Source organism: Ochotona curzoniae, unplaced genomic scaffold (assembly GCF_017591425.1).
Source record: "Ochotona curzoniae isolate NIBS_2020 unplaced genomic scaffold, NIBS_Ocur_1.0 contig_4838, whole genome shotgun sequence".
Taxonomy (NCBI): domain Eukaryota; kingdom Metazoa; phylum Chordata; class Mammalia; order Lagomorpha; family Ochotonidae; genus Ochotona; species Ochotona curzoniae.
This window is the reverse complement of record NW_024466399.1, coordinates 1,310,631-1,329,637: the sequence shown is the minus strand read 5'-3', so window position 1 is coordinate 1,329,637 and position 19,007 is coordinate 1,310,631. Positions and strand designations below refer to the sequence as shown.

Here is a 19,007-nt window from a genome sequence, read left to right as displayed (position 1 = left end):
TGCTGGCAGTCGTGAAAACAGCCCCAGCAGTGTGGAACAGCTGTCTAGAGAAAGCAGACAGCTGCTCCTGTCAGCTGCGGGCTGCCGCTGGCCAGAAACTGGAGCTGGAAAGTTAACCCTTTTCCCCTTGGCATTTGAACAGTTTTAATGGGTTGAGCTGGTTACTTTGTAATTAACTTTACTTTCAATTATTTGAATTCATTGCCTGACTTAAACTAATTTTCCTCTGGAGATTATTCTTGTGCCAGATTTGACGAGATAATATATCAAATATACAGATGCCCAGAGTTTTACTTTTAAATACTGGTCATATCTGAAATTTGGGATTTTTTTTTTTTTATAGCATTCTTCCCTTCGGAGATTTACCAGTTTCTCCATTTTTCTTTTCTTTTATAAGCCTTTTTTTTTTCCCCCCTTTTACAGATTCTTCCCTATCTCACTGTGCTCCCTTTGGGCTGCTCACATAAATATTTGCGTTCCTGCTCACTTGGCTGGCAGGACGCCCTTTCCCGGGCTGCCTCTTCCTCGGGCCCCATGTCCCCCATGCCTCCTGAATCTGCGTTCAGCACAGGCTGCTCCCAAGTCCCAGAGCTTTAACTCCCAGTGCTTACTGGGTGTCTTGATTTGCATGGCCCACCGACATCTGAGATTTCAAATGTTCCAGCAGAATTCATTCTTTTACCAGCTCTGCCCTCCTGTATCCCCTGCCTTGGAGAAGGTTTGCCATTGACCTCAGGGACTGTCCTGCCGTACTTCACATTCCTTTATTCTCCTGCCTCTGGCCCTTGGACAGGTGGCAAATTTAGTTGTTGATTGTGTAATTCCATTTTTATTGAAGTATATTCCAGATACTGGGAGAGAATCCCTATAATACTGGCATTGGAAGAATGGCAGGAGTTTATATTCTATAAAATTTAAACATTTAGTATGTGTGATGTGGTTCATGTTTCAGAAACCATCAGTTAAGCTGGAACAAGGCATACAGGCTCCAAGACATTTGTTGATTTTTGCTCTATCACATTGGCAGTTTCAGTAAATGCATGGTGTAATCACCAGTTTATTCATGGTTTCCAAAGAACTTGTAAGAATGAGATTTTGTGTTGAAAAGTTCACAAATGAGGTTATGTGCATTTACCAGCTTGTGAATCCTACTTTGAGTTTACTAACTGGAACTTAAAGTTTATTGGAATCGTTTGAAAAACATTTGTTTTCTGCCCCAAACATTGCTGAACTTGTCCTGTGTAGGACAGATAGTAGACCATTTGCAGATCGGTTGGTTGGTTGTGTTTGACATTGCGTTGAAGCTCAGAAGCTGCTGTGAACGAAAAAGAAGGAAGTATGGCTGGTGTTCCAGTGAAACTTAAGTATTGCTTTTGCTGTATTACTAATGCTTTATAAAAGTCCATTTTGCATAACAAGTTACATAGAAGCCTTGATTTTTCTCAACTGTATATAAATGAAAAAAGTCATTATTATTTCTTTGACTCATATACCATGTAAAAAGTGTCCTATGGCCATGGTTTGGTAATTCCTGTTCTAGACACCGCCCCCCCCCCCAAAAAAAAACACATTTTAAGCATCTCTGTAGATCCAATATCTTTGTAATTTTTAAAGCTGTTATGGCATTTTGGGTTCACTAGAATCTCAAGAAGTAAAAGACTGATGGAGTCAGTCAGTAAAAGATCTTCTGGCCTTAATAGATGCCAGTGGCTTTCAAAGTCAGACTGAACATAACTGAATCAAATAGAGAATAAATGTTCCAGGTGGTGCATTATTTAGAGTTTTGTGTGGGAAAGTGAAGGGCTGGAATAGTTAAGACCTTGGAGAAAGAAAAAAAAAATCATCAAATTAATCATATAATAAGGTTAAAAGCACTATTATAGTTTTTTCAGTAAGTTTTCCTGTGTTAGTGTAAATAGGTCGGGTCACCGAGTAGAACTTTTGAGCCTGAGCGTTGATGACGCTGTAACATTATGGGCCGATGTTTAGGGAGTACGTTATTTAGAGCACTGTGTACCAGATGTTTCACATTAGCATTGCATCATTGAAATAAAATCAGTAAGTTTTTAAATGGATTGAAGTATAGCTTAGGTTTTAAAAAAAATGAGTATGAATTGCAATGATAAAAACAGTAGGAAAAAATGAGACTCCCAAGCCATTTTATGTCATCCCAGAGTTCTAGAATATGCTTCTGTGCTGGTTGAGTGGGTGCACGTCGGAGATGGAGCGAGGCACTGTGTTTTGTAAGTGACAACTGTTTACTTGTGCAGAAGCAGCGTCTGTATACTTTTCAATTGAACTTGTCTGCTAACTTTAGCAGGAAGCCGGAGCTAGGCATAGTTAGCATAATACAGATGACTGTCATCGTTGCTGTTTTTAGAAGAAGCAGTGTGTCCGACTGGCCGACTGGCATCTGTTTCTCTCTTTCTCCTAACATCCTGGAAACAGTTCAGTTTTCAAAATGCAGGTAAACCCCCCAGTGGAAGCAAATCAATCAGTGTGTTTACCATCACGGCCTGTGACAAAGTAGACCGAGGGACACTTCTGAAGTTGGGTTTAATTCCTAATTCGTTTTCTAGAAATAACCAGCTTCAGTGAATTTTTTTCTCCTATTACCTTACTCGACATTGTAGACATGTGACCCTTACAAAAGAAGAGTTTGCTTTTACGGATTAGCAATTCTTTTCCAACAGGTCCATCGAAAAATCCGAGAAGATTCAGACATGGCACAAGATTCCCTCCAGTGCCTTGCCCAGTTAGCTTCTCTGCATGGACCCATCTTCCCTGATGAAGGATCACAAGTTGATTACCTAGCCCACTTCATTGAGGGATTACTGAATACTATCAATGGGTAGGTACCCCGGCCTTTCTGAAAGGAAATCTCCATTTTGTGTTTGTGTCTGACAGTGGAGGAAAAAGAGATTAGCGCCACTCCCCTCACACACCCCCTTTGTTAATATTTTGCAGTAAAGCTTTTATGGGTAATTGGAGAATAATACACAGATACGTAACTCTTCAAAACAGACTAGGTGCTAGTTGCATGCTGAAGATGAACCGTTGTAACTTTCCTCTTCCTCCCGCTTACGACTCACGACTTGATTCGTAGAATTGAAATCGAAGATTCCGAAGCTGTGGGGATCTCCAGCATTATCAGCAACCTGATCACGGTGTTCCCTCGCAATGTCTTGACTGCCATTCCCAGTGAACTTTTCTCCTCCTTTGTTAACTGCCTCACACACCTCACCTGTTCTTTCGGGCGAAGTGCTGCTTTGGAAGAAGTGGTGAGTGGTTATCCGAAAAGAATTGCCGTCTGCGTTTCCTGGGGAAATGTGTTGTGCCTCTGAACCATCTCTCGGTGCAAAGTAATAGTGTTTAGCCAGTGCTGGCTATTATTAAAATCAGGTTTTTGTCCTCCATGTGCCAGGTGTTTGGCAATATATATTTGGAAACAGGACTTTAAAGAATTCATGCATTAAAATTAAGTGTAGTAGATGAAGTTTGCTGGCTTTACAGATTTTTAATTCTGAAATGATTTTTGTCCCTGCATGAAGGAAGTGAAATAAAATACTTCCATTAGAAACAACAAGACCACATTTTAACAGTGGAGGCTTTGGTGAAGTTTTACAAAGTGCTGCTAATTTAGTGATGTGGTTATGATTAATGTAAATATGAATGGGATTTAAATTTTTATATTTATTTGGAGATTATATAAGTAAAATTTGATTGTCATTGATCTTTAATTTTTCAGTAATATTCAATAGTATGTTTTAGTGAAGTTTAATTTACATTGAAATTAACTTATAATTATATCAAAACATGTTTTTTGGTACAAATTTTTAAATGAGTATTTGTAACAAAGTCGTTACTAAAGTGTCGAGACTGAGTTTTTGCTGTGAGTCAAAGCGTACTTGGCTTTCTGAAGGATGTTTGAAGGCATCTGTTGGAATTTCCCGCTGGGATTCGGAGTGTTGGGCTCCCGTCTGGCCGTGTGGATGTGGATTCCGAGTCTGAGACAACAGACTCGGGGATGGTTATGTGTATGTAATTGGGCACGTTCGAGATCCGCGGGAAGGAACATGGTTAGGCAGGTAGAGGAATAGAAGGTTAGAGACACAGTATTTGAATTTCTCAGGGAGTTGTTATGTTCTCAGCATGAGAAGCCCAGCAGTGCAGCCTGCTCTACCCCTGCCCTTGGCCGGGACTCTGGAGCAAGCAGGCCTGGTTGGACGGGGCGTCCTTGTGCTCGCTCGTCCCGTCTAAGCCAGGTGGATTACAGAGCGTATGGATCACATACTTAGAAACCCGGCTACCTTTTAGTTCTTAATTGTGTGGTAAGTGTTCCTAAATGTTTTTAAGAATTGCTAAGAGATACATGCCATCCTTGGCTTGCACACTTTAAGCTCAGGGTTTATTTTGGCCAGGAGATTGAATACTTGAATGTTTTCTGTCCAGATTTGACATAACAGTATTGGAATAGAGAAGGCCGCGGTACATTTTCAGAGAAGTAGGTGTATATTGGGTTTATTTCACAAGAAGAGCGTGTGGTCGTCATCAAGTACCTAACAGGTTTCATTTAATAAAGGTGGGGCTTGTGAAAATTATTTCTTATCGACATGTTTAATGGCATTCAACAGTTCTGTTTTTTAGAAATAATCACCTATTGAAAAGAGCCGAGGGGAAGATGTCCCTCAGGCTTGTTAGTCCTGGAAAGCGGGGTGAGTGAAACTGAAGCGATCCAGTCAAATAACCCGGTCTTCTGGGGACAGAGCCGAGAGCCCAAATCTTCTTGTTTGACCTTTTTTGTGCACGTTTCCTCATTGTGAGGAATAATCATTCCTTCTGGTGTTTCATGGCACAGATGAACTATATGGCTGTACACAATCAAATATTGAATAATAGCATGAAAAATGAGTATGAATCATGCCATTTATTGACAACCTGCCATGAATGGGCTGCCTTACGTATATGGCTGGTGGTTGAGATTGGTTTTATATAAACGGGTATTTTTTTACCATCTCAATTTTAAAAAATAATTTGTATAATTTCAATTTTGTGAAATGTTTTCTGTTGGAGAAGTTGCTCTTCTCCATAGGAACACACGTTCTGCATATACACCTACCGTATTCCTTTCAAAATTATTTGTTTTACGAATGCGTTTCGATTATCTCTTGTTTTAGAAAGAATCATTTTATATTCATGTATTTGATTGTGATTCTACAGCTATAGCAAAAGAAAGGAAGGAAACGGGGTTGTGGGGAAGAATTCTGACCCTGACATCTCAGGGGTGTGTCCTTGGTCCATGGCTGTGGCCTTGACAGTGGTAGTGTTTACCGCTGAGGCTCAGCAGCAATGGCTGCCAGGCTACAGCTACCAAAAACATGCTCTGTTCCCATGAAGTTACTGTGTCGCCGTCAGAACTCTTGGTGTCACTCGGGCTTCCTAAAACCGGGAGTCCTTTTTCATTACAAAATAAAATTCGAATTCCTATCTGTTGCTGGATGAAAGTTTTGAGACTGATTGTAGATATGAAGCCATATTGTAAAGATCCAAATGTTAATTTTCCATATTTACCTATCTACTCTTTTGGACCTGTCTAATGCTAGTTTACCCGTTTGAACTTGATGGGATTTGAGGAGGGTGTGACTTGAGCGCTGCACTGGAGCCTAGTTCTTATTTTCTTTTGTCAGAAGATTCTGAGTTTGGCCCACAAGCAGGGCCGTCAGGAAGAAGCCATGTTGCATGCCGAGTCAAGAGAATCCAGCAGTTGCCCAGGCTGCCGTGGTTGTTTGGGGGTGTGCCTGTGGGCAAGGGGGTTTGGTAATAGATACCACTGTGGAGTAAGAACTTGGCGTTTTATTCTAATACATCTGGAGCGTGATCTCAGCCTGGTAGGATGGGTGGCAAAGAAGACGCTGGACAGCATTGCTCTTCAGAGTGTAACGCAGTGGAAGGCGTTTAAGATCAGCATCTTGCTTCAAAATCTCGTTTCTCTGTCTTTGTGATTACTTTGTGGAGAGATTTGGTGCAAAGGAATACGTGGATAGTAACTTATAGGTTAGTATAGATTGAGAAGGTCATGGCTCAAATTGGAGTTGTCTCAGTGACAAGTTGGAAAACAATATTTACTCCCTGGAATGGTGGTGTCAGCTTGCACCTTCACTCACACAGGATGAGTCATTTGACAATTCCTGAACCTCCCTGAGCAGTGACTCTGATCGCTGGGGGACAGCAGGGCAGCCTAGCAAGGCAACCTGCCGAAGCCCCTTCTCACGAGCAGGCACAGCTTAGGAAATCCAAGAAAAAACCTTGCACATTAATGATAATACAATAACATAAGAATATAGCTTTAAGTTCACCAATATTTGTTAAAAAAAAATAAGTAGTTACTATTTAATTGAATATGATTAAAGAAGTGCTCGGGCCCAGCACAGTGGCGCAGTGATTAAGGTCCTCACCTTGCACGCCCGGGATCCCATATGGGCGCCGGTTCTAATCCCGGCAGCCCCGCTTCCCTTCCAGCTCCCTGCCTGTGGCCTGGGAAAGCAGTTGAGGATAGCCCAAAGCTTTGGGACCCTGTACCCGCGTGGGAGACCCGGAAGAGGCTCCTGGCTTCGGATCGGCATAGCATCAGCTGTTGTGCTCACTTGGGGAGTGAATCATCAGATGGAAGATCTTCCTCTCTGTCTCTCCTCTCTGTATATCCGCCTTTCCAATAAAAAAATAATAAAAATAAATCTTAAAAAAAAAGAAGTGCTCTACCACTTAGCAATAAACTTGTCAATAATAATTCATCCTTAATAAACTCAACAATAATTCATCAAACTTTTACAGAGTGTGAAACAAGTCCTGTGTTTCAGGATTTGGCTGTGCATCGACTTGACTGTTGAAATCTGCTGCACCAATCTTAATGCAAAACCCATGTTAAGTTTTACGTAATTCAATTCCATAAATATCTGTTGAACACCCACTTAGGCCAAGCATGATGTCTAATGCATATGTATTTCTTTGCATGGAGAATTTGCAAATTCATACACATTTGCAAAAGGAAGGATGTTTGTTAATCTGGGAGTGCAACATTTAAAAACTCAATTGCAGTTTGAACTTTTGCTACGTAAAGGATCATCTGTAGGAATTTTGTAACAGCTGCAACACTTGTGTACTAAATCAGCTTCTCTTGGGACATTTCAGAAGCCGTAAAAATGGGTACTTCGAGAATAACTATCTGCTGCTTTTTCTTAAAGATTTTTTTTTTTTTAATTAGTACAAAGTCAGATATACAGAGAGGAGGAGAGACAGAGAGGAAGATCTTTCATCCGATGACTTACTACCCCAAGTGACCGCAATGGCTGATGCTATGCCGATCCGAAGCCAGGAGCCAAGAACCTCCTCCAGGTCTCCCACACGGGTTCAGGGTCCCAAGGCTTTGGGCCATCCTTGACTACTTTCCAGGACCACAAGCAGGGAGCTGGAAGGGAAGTGGAGCTGGGAGATTAGAACTGGCACTGATATTGGATCCTGGCAAGGACTTTAGCCGCTAGGCCACCGTGCCGGGCCCTTGAAAATAATTATCTGCTTTAGAACTAGGTAGGAAAAGTTAGAATAACTGAAAAATGAATTCACTTCCTTTGCATTTGGGCTTCAAGGACCTTCAAATATTTTAAAATGGAGAGTGCATGAAGTGTTTTAAGTATGAATTTTATATGGTATAAAAATATAAAGAATAATCAAGAACAATTATGTACTCTCTGTGAAGATCATAAAATAGTATACTGCTGGGGCTTTTCCCTTTAAATTCTTGGGGGAGAAAGTGTAACGGCCATGCATGAGTTGTACCCGAACAAGGCCATGCATGAATTGTACCCCAACAAACTTACCTCTTTTCATTCCATCCCCTTGAACTTTTTGACGAAGTAATAGCAGCCTCTGGCTGAAACCTGAAATGACCTGTTCAAATGAAGAAGCTTCTGAAGAGGTTACTGTTGGGAAATAGAGCTTTTTACAAAAATCATTGTGTATATATATATTGTATATGTCTAAAAATTATTGTATATTGTGTATTCCTGTTTTATTTCAATACTGCAGTATAAGCATTTCTTAAATAACTCATGCTTATATATGAAGATAATGTTGCTGATCAGCGAGATCTTTCCAGTTTCATAGTAAAAAGTTACAGCTGTCATGGCTTGGTTATTTATTTTTCACTGAGGAGAAAACAGACATTGTAATGAAATGGGTTGTAGCAAAGAACTGGTAGTCAGTTTAGAATCACGGTTGGTAAGAGCAGATGTGGACTTGTTGGCAGTGGAGTCACAACCTTGGTAATATCACAGCACCTTGTTGTGAGGTTTATTCTGTGTATTTTCACAGTATCTGATGTACGGATAGCTATAGCAAATATAAGTGCTTTGTTTCAGAGCAATTCTAGGTTCATAGCAAAGACTGATGGTAAAGCGTTCCTGTAGCCGCCCCCCAACACCAGCAGATTCATTCCCAGTGAGCCCCGTGTGGCGTCGGTGCCGCAAGGAGCAGTGACATGTCACTGGGGATGCCCAGGCCTGTGGGCTCATCCTCACCAGTCCACTTCGTGAGCGTGCCTTCTTGGTGTGTGTCCCCCGAGTTTGGGCGAAGGTTGGATGCTGTGGGTCTGCCTTTGTAGCCTCAGGCGCAGCACCTTCACTGCCCTCCGAATGCACTGTGCTCTGCTGGCTGCTTCTCTCCTCCTCCCAACCCCTAATCTTTTCACTTCCCACTTTTTTTTTTTCTGGAATTTCAGATAGTTAAAATCACCATGAAGTGATATTTGATCTTATTCTCTTGGTTTCATGTCAAGAAGATGTGGGGGAGATTTATGGACTAAAAGTTTTCTTTCCAAGGCCTCATCCCACAGCATTTTCATAAATAAAATTAACTACTTAGAATTGTAGTTAATTGTAATTAGCTGTCTTCAAATTGTATATTCAATCTAATTGCTAAAACTTTGAAAGCACATTTTCTCTTTCTGTGACTGATGAACTGCTAACTCACGGCTCCGTATGCTTCCAGGTTGATTATGGGCACTAACAGAGAAGCGCTGATATCTGTTGGTTACGTTCCCCGCCCTGGGTTTCCAAATGGAGTAAAGTGGGGTCAAGTGGTTTTGTAAGCCCTGAGCCCCTCTCCAAAGCCTCTCTGGCAGAAAGCCTGGTGAAGGCCAGGGCGTGAGCGCGTTGTGTCTAGCGTGCCTGAGTCGCGGCTGTGCGTGCTGTGAGCTCGTCTGCTGGGCTTGGGCCAGCGTGGCGTGGAGCAGGGCCAAGGGATTAGGGAAGAACACAGCTTCGCCCTCCGTTCTCTGTGATTAGATCAAAAGATTCAGTTGCCAATTGTCATCAAGCGAATGTCTCTCACTTTGCCTGAGGAGCTGCTTGTGTTAGTGTCGAAGGGATTGAGATAGCATTTTAGAAGTTCAGTCTTGGTTTTAACTCCCCATCCAGTGAAATATGACTCTCACTGGCTCTATAGGAGGTATTGTTAAAGCCCTTTCAATCACAGAATGGCAAACAAAACTTTGACTTATTGTTTATACTTTTCTGTAAATGAATCTTTAAATTATCATCCTATAGAGATAAGCAAATCCTTAAAAACAACAAAGATAAATTGTAGAAAATGTCCAGCTTTTTCTTTTTGAAACAGAAGGTGCTATTCCTAAGTTCCCCTTAGGATACATGCCCTAAGTCTGTTTATTTTGGCAAGATAAATTGTTAAGACTTAACAGATGATGCCTGCAAAGCACTTGCTTTGTGAAGTGTGTGAGCATGCCACAGATGTTTTTATTCATCTGCGTGTTAGTGCTTAGCTCTGAGCATTTAATAAGTTCTTGAAGGAATAAAACTGCCTTCTGCAGCCAAGCTCAAGTTGAGCTCTGGGCTTGGGCATGGCAGTGCTGTGTGATCACTGTCCGTACAGTCTGCTTTGCCCTCCCAGAGGCAATCTGTGGTGTGTGTTGTTCTGAAACATCCTAAAACAATTGTATGGGAAGCTGCGGCCCACGTGAAGGGCGGAACCAGTCCCTGGCTAGTTACTGGTCCCTCTGGCTCCATCACTGTACTGCTTCCGCTTCCTGCCCCACAGAGGATGACCATTGTCCTGAAATGTATCATTCTCTTGTTTTAAACATGTAAATTATATATGTAATCCTGTATGTCGTATATCTGTAGCACAATTTATTTTTCTGTCTTGAAAGTGAATATTTCTTTTGCCATTACAGTAAACAACCTTTCATAGGTTTCCTAGTCCACAGATTTTCTAAGTAATGAGATTTGGGGATCATAAGATGTAAATACTTTTACGAGACAATGTCAAGTTAGTTGTTGAAGCGGTTGGACCAGGGAACTTGGTGTCTGCGACACTGACCCGTGGTCTCCCCCAGCACTTGAGCCAAGCTGGCAAGTGTAAAGTACGGTCTCCATTGCTTACTGAGGTGCTAGTGGTGCTGAGTGTCTTTTAGCCTTGTAGAAACAGTTCTAGGTTTAATTTTCTGCTGTTTGAATGAATCATAACATGGTATAGGTTTAGGCAAAGATAGAAGATCTAGTGTTGCACCTTAAAGGTATGTTTAAATATTTCATTGGGAGTCAGTAAGGTTTTGTTTTCAAGATTTATTTCTTTTTATTCAAAAGGCAGAGCTACACGCAGAGCAGGGCAGGGGAGAGAGATCCTCCTTCCACTGGCTCATTCCTGCCCATCTGAAGCCTGGAGCTAGGAGCTTCTTCTGGGTCTTCCCTGTGGGTACCCAAGGCCTTGGGCCGACCTCCACTGCCTTCTCAGGCCAGAGCAGGGAGCTGGATGGGTAGTGGAGCACCTGGGACTCAAACCGGCACCTCTGTGGGATGCCGGCACCATAGGCGGAGGAACAGCCCACCACATTGTGTTGCTGGCTCCTATAAGTTCAACATTTTTAAGCCTCATTTTCAGATTGCTGCGGATATGGAGAAATACAGTTGATACTCATACATTGAGCTGAAATTTACCAGACCTTTGACATTTTTATTGGTTCTGATCTTCAGAGTCTAGTTTTCTGTGGAGAATAATATCTGTGAAAAATGACAGTTTTACTTTTCAGTCTTTACAATTTTTTTCTCTTACTGTGCAACACATTACTTTGTTTTTGTGCAGTGTTAACTGGAAGTGCTAATAGAAGACTCCTTCTGGTTTATCATTGAATGGTTGTCTTCAGTGAGTTGTTGAGTTACTATGCTCAGAATTCTAATAGGTGTTCAAAAGTTCTGTATATTTGTTTATTTGGAAGGCAAAGAGAGAAAGAGAGATCCCTGATTTGCTGATTCACTTGCCAAATGCCTACAAGAGCTGGGACTAGGCCAGGCTCCAGAAAGTGAATCTTAGGCTCCTGTCTGTGTCTAATTCCTAGGGCATGCATTCACCAGAAGAGTCAGGAGCAGAGCTGGGACTTGAACCCAGGCACTCCGATGAGGGGTGTGGCCATTTAAACTCTGGGCCAGATGATTGAATAAGCATCAGTCTTTTCCACCCCCCAAATGATAAAAAAAAAATAAGAGACAAATAAACATCGGTTCCAGGTTTTTGTTTTTTCCATTTTAAAATATTTTGTTTTATGACATAGTTCCATAGGCTTTGGGGTTGCATGGGCCTTTCCCCAAGGTTCCTACACCCCCATTGATTTCCCCTCTAGGTTTACAATGGATGTCCTTCATGAAGTCACAAGTCCATCATGGTGTTGTTGAAGTGTTTCCCGGCAATGTAGGCATGGGCATCGTCAGGGAATCTATCCTCTGACTGTTGTATTCAGTTCTTTCACTGGGAGTCCATCTTTGGTCTATATGCATAGAGACATTCAGCACTTTGTCTCCATATCTTGAACATATCAGTCCCCGCTACACTAATACAGAACCTAAAATACAGAACCAGTGAGCACAGTCCACAACAGGGTGAAAAATAATACGAAGTTAACAAACATGCTACAAAAATAAAAATGCATCACAAGTGTGGTGAAAACAAAAATTGAAAACTTTATAGGAATAGATGCTTGTCACGCTGAAGGAATTACAATCAAAAACTAGACTTTCATTACTCATGGTATGTAGCAAAACCGTGTTGAAATGGACATTTACAGTCTCAAATGTTTACAAACAATCCATCTCTAGTGGGTGATCAGTTAATGAGTCACAGGAACTTATTGGGAGAGATACAAAAAAATAGGAAGTGCGAATAAATCTTTAAAAAAAAGCCACAATGAATTCCCACACCCCCCTCCGTTTTAAAATAACTGTTCTCAGACACAGAACCAAATGCTGGTAACAATGTGGAAATAGAGGAAAACATATTCTATCAGTAGAAATGTAAATGATTGTAGCCACAATGAAAGATAATTTGGAAATTCCTTTAAAAACTGGAACTTGCTATCGTATGACCCAGTAATCTCAGTTCTTTATATCAACCCACAAGACATGAAATCATTATATTGAACAGCTCTTCCATGTCTGCTGCAGCACCATTCGTAGTAGCAAAGACAAAGAATCAACCAAAGTGTCCATCAGATGAGTGGATATGGAACAATGGAATATTAGTCATAAAACACTAAAATCCTGTCATTGACAGCAAGATGAGTGGACCTGAAGCACAGACTTCATGTTAAGTGAAATAAGGAAGACACAGCAAAACAGATGCCTCACGTATTCTCTTTCATATGTGCAAGCTAAAACAGTAACAGCAGCAAAATGCTCTCAGTGTGAACACAGAATAGTTAGTGAAAAGAGTTGAGAAAAAATCTAAAAACTGGGCATCAGATTGAACCTGGGACAAAGGAGTGAATTTCTAGTGTTATTAAACAAAGAGTGACCCTAGTTCCCAAAAACCTACTATAGATTTAATGAATAGATGGGAAGAAGCTCTAAAGTTCCCCACATAAAATGTCAAAAGGAGGGAACATTTTTATTATCAAATTTTAAAAAAATGAGCGATGATAGTTATTAAGCACTTGGCTTCTATCATCGGCTAATATAGTAAGCTATTTCTAATTTTTATTGGGAGATTCTAATCTAATAATTAATATTAGAAGGTTTTTCTAATATTAAAGCTACCAGAAATTCCCTCTCATTTCTGCACTGAGTCCAGTTTAATTGTGCTGTGTCACCACTTTCAATGCATTGCTGAAGTGTTGTGGCGGGCTGCCTTCCCCTGCTAGATCAGAAGTGGAGCAGCCAGTGATGGGATTGGTGTTCCTGCATGGGATGCTGGGGGTTATAAATAATATCTTAGTCCACTGTGCTACAATGCTGCGCCTGTTCTCCACCCTTGCCCCGGGTTCCTCGTGACCTGAGGTGTCTGCTCTGGCGCCACTGGCACTCCTTCTGTTGGGTAAATGTACCAAGCCATCCTGCCTCCTGGCTTTTGTAGGTTTTTAAACTGGAGTGATCTTTCAGCAGAATGTTAGTTTAGTTCAGGGAGATTTGGAACCACAAATGGCTCTGTCAGAGAGCTTGATTATAGTCCCAGCAAGGTGGCCTAGCAACTAAAGTCCTCGCCTTGCACGCCCAGGATCCCATATGGGCGCCGGTTCTAATCCCGGCAGCTCCACTTCCCATCCAGCTCCCTGCTTGTGGCCTGGGAAAGCAGTCGAGGATGGCCCAAAGCCTTGGGAACCCTGCATCCGTGTGGGAGGCCTGGAGGAGGTTCCTGGCTCCTGGCTTCAGATTAGCGCAGATCAGTCATTGTGGTCACTTGGGGAGTGAGTCATCGGACAGAGGACCTTCCTCTCTGTCTCTCCTCCTCTCTGTGTATCTGACTTTGCAAATAAAAAAGAAAAGATAGCTTGATTATAAACATTCTCTCTCAGTTACTTAGTTTTAGTGTGAAACTTTAATTCGGGAACAATAGCTGTTGTTGAATAAGAGAGGAAATAAGAAAGGTAAGAATAGCTATGTAATTTCGTGAAGACAGTGCTGAGGTGTGTCTGTTTATGTACGACCTTGTTCATGGAACGCCACGTAGAGTTTGCATGGAGAGACTAGTGATAGACTCGGCCACCTGCTGTCTTCCGGTCTGCTTGTTCCTTTGGCCGAGTTCTCCATGTTTCCTTTGTAAGAAGAGTGGACTGATGGCAATAAAAGGAGGGAGGAGGGCATCCACCTCCTCATTCACAAAGCTCTTGATATCTTTCTAATGTGATGAATTGAGTCTGTGATTATTAAAATTTTTGGAGACATTTAATACTTTTATATGAAATTCTACTTTTTTATTATAAAAGGAATTTTGCAGGAATCACAGTTGTCTGGGTCTAGAATAATGCTGGCAGTTTTCTGAGTCTAGAATAATGCTGATTTTACTATATTTGAAAAATCCATGTTCCACAAAGTGTTGAGCAACTAATCTTCTAAGTAAATAGGAATTCCACGTTGTCTGTGCCCTTTCAAGAAAGATTGCAAAGAGCTTGATTTCTAAAAATGATGATTAGTAACCTGTTAATGGAAAAATGAGCTTTGGAAGGATTTCCTCATCCTTGGAGCAAATGAAATCAACAGCATTGCAGAACTGTTGAAACCACTTGAGTAGTGCCCCCAGAGCATGCTCCACAACGGGGACCCTGGGATAACATTGGTGGTTGTCCCCCATCCCCAGGGACTGATGTGGTTGGAATGCTGGGCGCGGGTTCTGCCCTCTGCCTTCCCCGGACACAGGAAGAACAAAAGGGAAATTGGAAATAATGCTCTCACCCACTTTCCCCTAGTCCTCGACCCTTCCCACCCTAGTCAGTGGTCCACATGGGCAAGCATCCTCGTCGGCTAAGGTCGCATCATGAAAAATAAATGCATTTGTAAAAATTAACGATAACTAGTAACCTTTGTTAAAGAAAAATTTCATAAAACTTCATGTGCACAACTTCTGGATTCTTGGCTCATGTTTTACTTGTAATACCCATTCTGTTTTTTCCGGGCGTTTTTTCATAAATGTTTTTGTCTTTTAGCTTGATAAAGATGACATGGTATACATGGAAGCGTATGATAAGTTGCTGGAGTCCTGGTTAACTTTGGTCCAAGATGACAAGCATTTCCATAAAGGTTTTTTTACCCAACATGCAGTTCAAGTTTTCAATTCTTATATTCAGTGCCACCTAGCTGCTCCAGATGGCACAAGGAATTTGGTAAGTTGTAAGCCAGATGGCAATTAAAAATCTTTTTTATCACAGGCTCTATTTTATGACATCATGCATTATATAATACCAAAAATTAGGATAAGCTTTCTCAGTAGCTTTGCTGCTCGCAGGAGTAGTCCTTGTTGCCTAATGAGTCCTTGTAATGTGGGATGTTGCTTAGGGTTGCCTCCCTGCCGATGTTCAGCTGCCCTCTCTGTTTTTGGTTGTCAGACAATAGGAATGACTTCCTGTTTCCAGAGGCTCTGGGATCTTGCTGTTAGATCTTTGCAGTGCCAGAAGTCACATTCTGCAGTTGTGGGAGGTGGATCGTGGGTGTGCGGTTAGCGGTGTTATCTTTCTTAGCTGGGATGCACGGAGGGGAGAGAGCTCTGCCTGTGTCCCTCTCTGAGTAAGTGTCGGCATGGTGGAGAGGAATACAGCAGCACTCTGAGACCGCCTCTGTTGAGCCTGCCTTTTTGGTGGCGCCGGTGATTTTATAGTGCCACCAGTATTCTTGATTCGAAAAGGTAGCATTCCTCACTGTGTATTTCTTTTGTCCGTGCCAGACTGCCAATGGTGTGGCCTCTCGTGAGGAAGAAGAAATAAGTGAACTTCAAGAGGATGATCGAGACCAGTTTTCTGATCAACTGGCCAGTGTAGGAATGCTAGGAAGGATTGCTGCAGAACACTGTATACCTCTTCTGACAAGGTACACACAGTCCAAAGAAACCCCATGGAGCCATACTCCATTCAAAATTCCTGGGAGAGCACTTCACGTGTTCAGAGACTTTAAGCACCCCTAGCCCGTATCCCAGCACACTGGACCAAATGGACAGAAACACACTCATGGTTGCATTCTTTGGCTTATACATTTGGAGCCCAGGCACTACAGCATAGATGGCAGAGAGATTATGGAAAACATGGTATGAGCAATGATTTGACCCATATCAATACAAAATTTGGATTAACCAGTTTTCAATTGCCTGTTGTAAAACCTTGATTGTTTGTAAAGCAGTGTTTTCATTTTATGTCATGAGCAGTACATCATGGTTCCTATAATGCTATGAAAATGATTGTGCGCTCTATTTTTGTGTGTCTGTTTTTCATGTTAACATCTCTTAATTTATGCCATCTAATATATGAAGATTCTAAGTTGTCTTAGGTCTTTGCTTGTTGAACTTGATGAAGATACTGTCTTTTCCCTCTTAGTTTATTGGAAGAAAGAGTAACAAGGCTCCATGGTCAGTTACAACGACATCAGCAACAACTGCTTGCTTCACCTGGTTCAAGCACTATTGACAACAAAATGCTTGATGATCTCTATGAAGATATTCACTGGCTTATTTTAGTTACAGGTTGGTTGGTTGTTTCTTTTTAGAATGGAATTGCCAGTTGAGCAGCTCAGGATTTAAAGTAAGCTTCATATTCTAAAAACAATAGCTCATACAGAGTATTGAATGAAATCCCATGTGGCTGTTGCTTGTCACAAATCTACAGAAGACACTGGCTAAGGCGTAGCCAGTGCCTACCGCACACCAAATGTTTTACACGGATCTCATGCCCACTGAGGTGGCACCGTTAGGTATTTTTATTATTGCTATCAACATTAATGTCCCCATCTATGGATAAAGAAGCTTAGACTTTCAGAGTATAAGAAATTAGCCTATGGTCACACTGCTATTAATTTTTAGAGTCACAATGCAAATCTAGGCAGTCTGACTTTGAAGGTCTTCTTCCTTAGCCATCGTGCTGTTGGTGTTTCTGTATTTCAAGTGTTCTGAGAACAATCTTGGCTTTTGAAAAGGTATTCTTCAATATCCCATTCTGATGTAGATAATAAATCCTTTTGATGGTTCATAATATATAACTGAAAAATATCATTAAAGGGTAGTAGCATAAAAAGCCTACATGTCACTCTGAATTATAAAATTGGTGAATAAAACATTGTTCTTTGTCCTCTATATTTTTGAGGGTTTATTATCTGAGAAAGAGAGTTTCTTCTCATCAATTTGAAATATACTTTTACATCAATTTATATGATGTATGTAAATCAAATAAAAACTGAAAACATTTGTAGTGCTTTTTGATAAATGTAGATTTGTTAAGTGTTCATTTTTAATTTTTTTTAAACTGAAGGCTACCTCTTAGCTGATGATACTCAGGGAGAGACTCCGCTAATACCTCCAGAAATAATGGAATATTCCATTAAGCATTCATCTGAAGTTGACATTAATACAACACTTCAAATTTTGGGATCTCCAGGAGAAAAGGCTTCTTCCATCCCAGGGTACAACAGAACAGATTCTGTGATTAGGTAATATGAACTCTATAGCTGTGCTCTTGTAATTTATACTGTTTTATAATTCTGAGTTGATGGGTAGATGCCTGGAGCAGTAGGCAGGTGGTGCATCGGATGCCTAAAGGAGAGTTTGAAGAAGCCTTGAAGCATGCAGGTAGTTATTTAGGCAGAGCCACCGCAGTGCGAAGGGACCAATGGGAAACATTCTGAACACTGCGATCCAGTGTACCCCGAACAGTATCCAGAAGCACGTTGACTAATACCACCTCCCTGGCTTTCTTAAGGAAAGCTGTCGTTCTTATCCTAGCAAATGGGTGTAATTATCCTGGATCTGTGAAGCCCAGAGTCCTGGCCAGGCTCGGGTCCAGGAGAGCAGAGTGCCAAGGAGAGAATTCATTCACACTCCTAAGAGTAATGGCAAAATTCTTACTAATTCTTCATGATTAAAATTATGGAGGGGAAATACTGGCGTTTGTGTATTTTTAAGAATCTATTTCAAAACATTTTGAATTGGGTGTCTAATTTTAGGTTGCAGGCAAAAGTGTCAATAATGATAGTAACATTGCTGTTTGTAAGTCGCATAAGTAGTTCAAGGTACTCTCCTTCATTCTTGTTTTTTGAAACGCGAAGTATGTGGGAATTCATACAGTAGGAAATCTGAATTTTTCAGTGTTTTCAGATATTAAACTACTACAAGAAATGTCTGGGGATATGTTTTTATTATGGCATTTTCATTTGAAATAAAATATGACTGCATATTGGTACTCTGTTGAACAAGTTTTACAGCTTCCTTTCGCTATTTCTATAGTGAGTAGATACTGTGTCTACAGAAGTGTATGCTTTTGCTTCGTTAGCTTTGTGGTGAATGTTAACGTTAAAGAAAATTTCTGCGATACATTCTTTGTAGCATTTTTGGCTAGATGGTCCATCAGGAATGTTGTCCCTGCAGTGTCAGTGCCCTTGCTGTTTTTGCCAAGAGTGTAGCTGAGAGCACGGACAATGGAAGGTTGGGACAGAAGAGAAGTGCCATCTAAGTACAAACCATTACTGTGAGACGATGGTATGTGGGAGAAACATTTGCTTGAACAAGCCACTCACACTTTTTGGAGAAACTATCATTTTGTAAATAATTATTGAGCACCTATGTATATCAAGCATTTAAGAAATATCAATGAAGAAAGCAAAGGAAAAATCCATTCTCCCTCTTATCGTTCCTTGTAAGAAAGGAGCATGATTAAGTCCACGACATGTGTCTTAGAAGACAGTCAGTCATATGGGTTACAAGTCCTGCAGGGTGGGGAGCTTTATGGGTTCTACTGGAGTGGCATGTCTAGACTAACAGGTGACTTGTGAGAAAGAAGCAGGGTTGGTAAGTGCAGCCAGGCAGCAGTCAGGGAGACGCACGTGCCAGGCCGAGCCACCGTTACCGTCAGGGCCCTGGGCACGCAAGGTGTGTTGAAGAGCACCAGGAATGCTACTGGAGGTGAGCAAGGGAAGGCGGGATTTTGTAGGAGAGGGAATTAGGAAGAGGGAAATCCGATAAGAATCCTTTGGCCTTTGAAA

The 19,007-nt window shown here is 41.3% G+C and overlaps 1 protein-coding gene across 5 annotated transcripts in view; it reads left to right on the top strand.

The window, feature by feature from the left end:
- The window catches only part of XPO4 (exportin 4), a 96,312-nt gene that overhangs the window by 64,058 nt on the left and 13,247 nt on the right, over window positions 1-19,007 (top strand). For all 5 annotated transcript variants that reach the window (XM_040988363.1, XM_040988365.1, XM_040988361.1 and 2 more), the window contains 6 exons: window positions 2,694-2,851; window positions 3,107-3,281; window positions 14,978-15,154; window positions 15,712-15,854; window positions 16,355-16,500; window positions 17,282-17,459. In XM_040988363.1, the coding sequence (XP_040844297.1) occupies window positions 2,694-2,851; window positions 3,107-3,281; window positions 14,978-15,154; window positions 15,712-15,854; window positions 16,355-16,500; window positions 17,282-17,459 (977 nt within the window). The remainder of the gene's footprint in view (window positions 1-2,693; window positions 2,852-3,106; window positions 3,282-14,977; window positions 15,155-15,711; window positions 15,855-16,354; window positions 16,501-17,281; window positions 17,460-19,007) is intronic.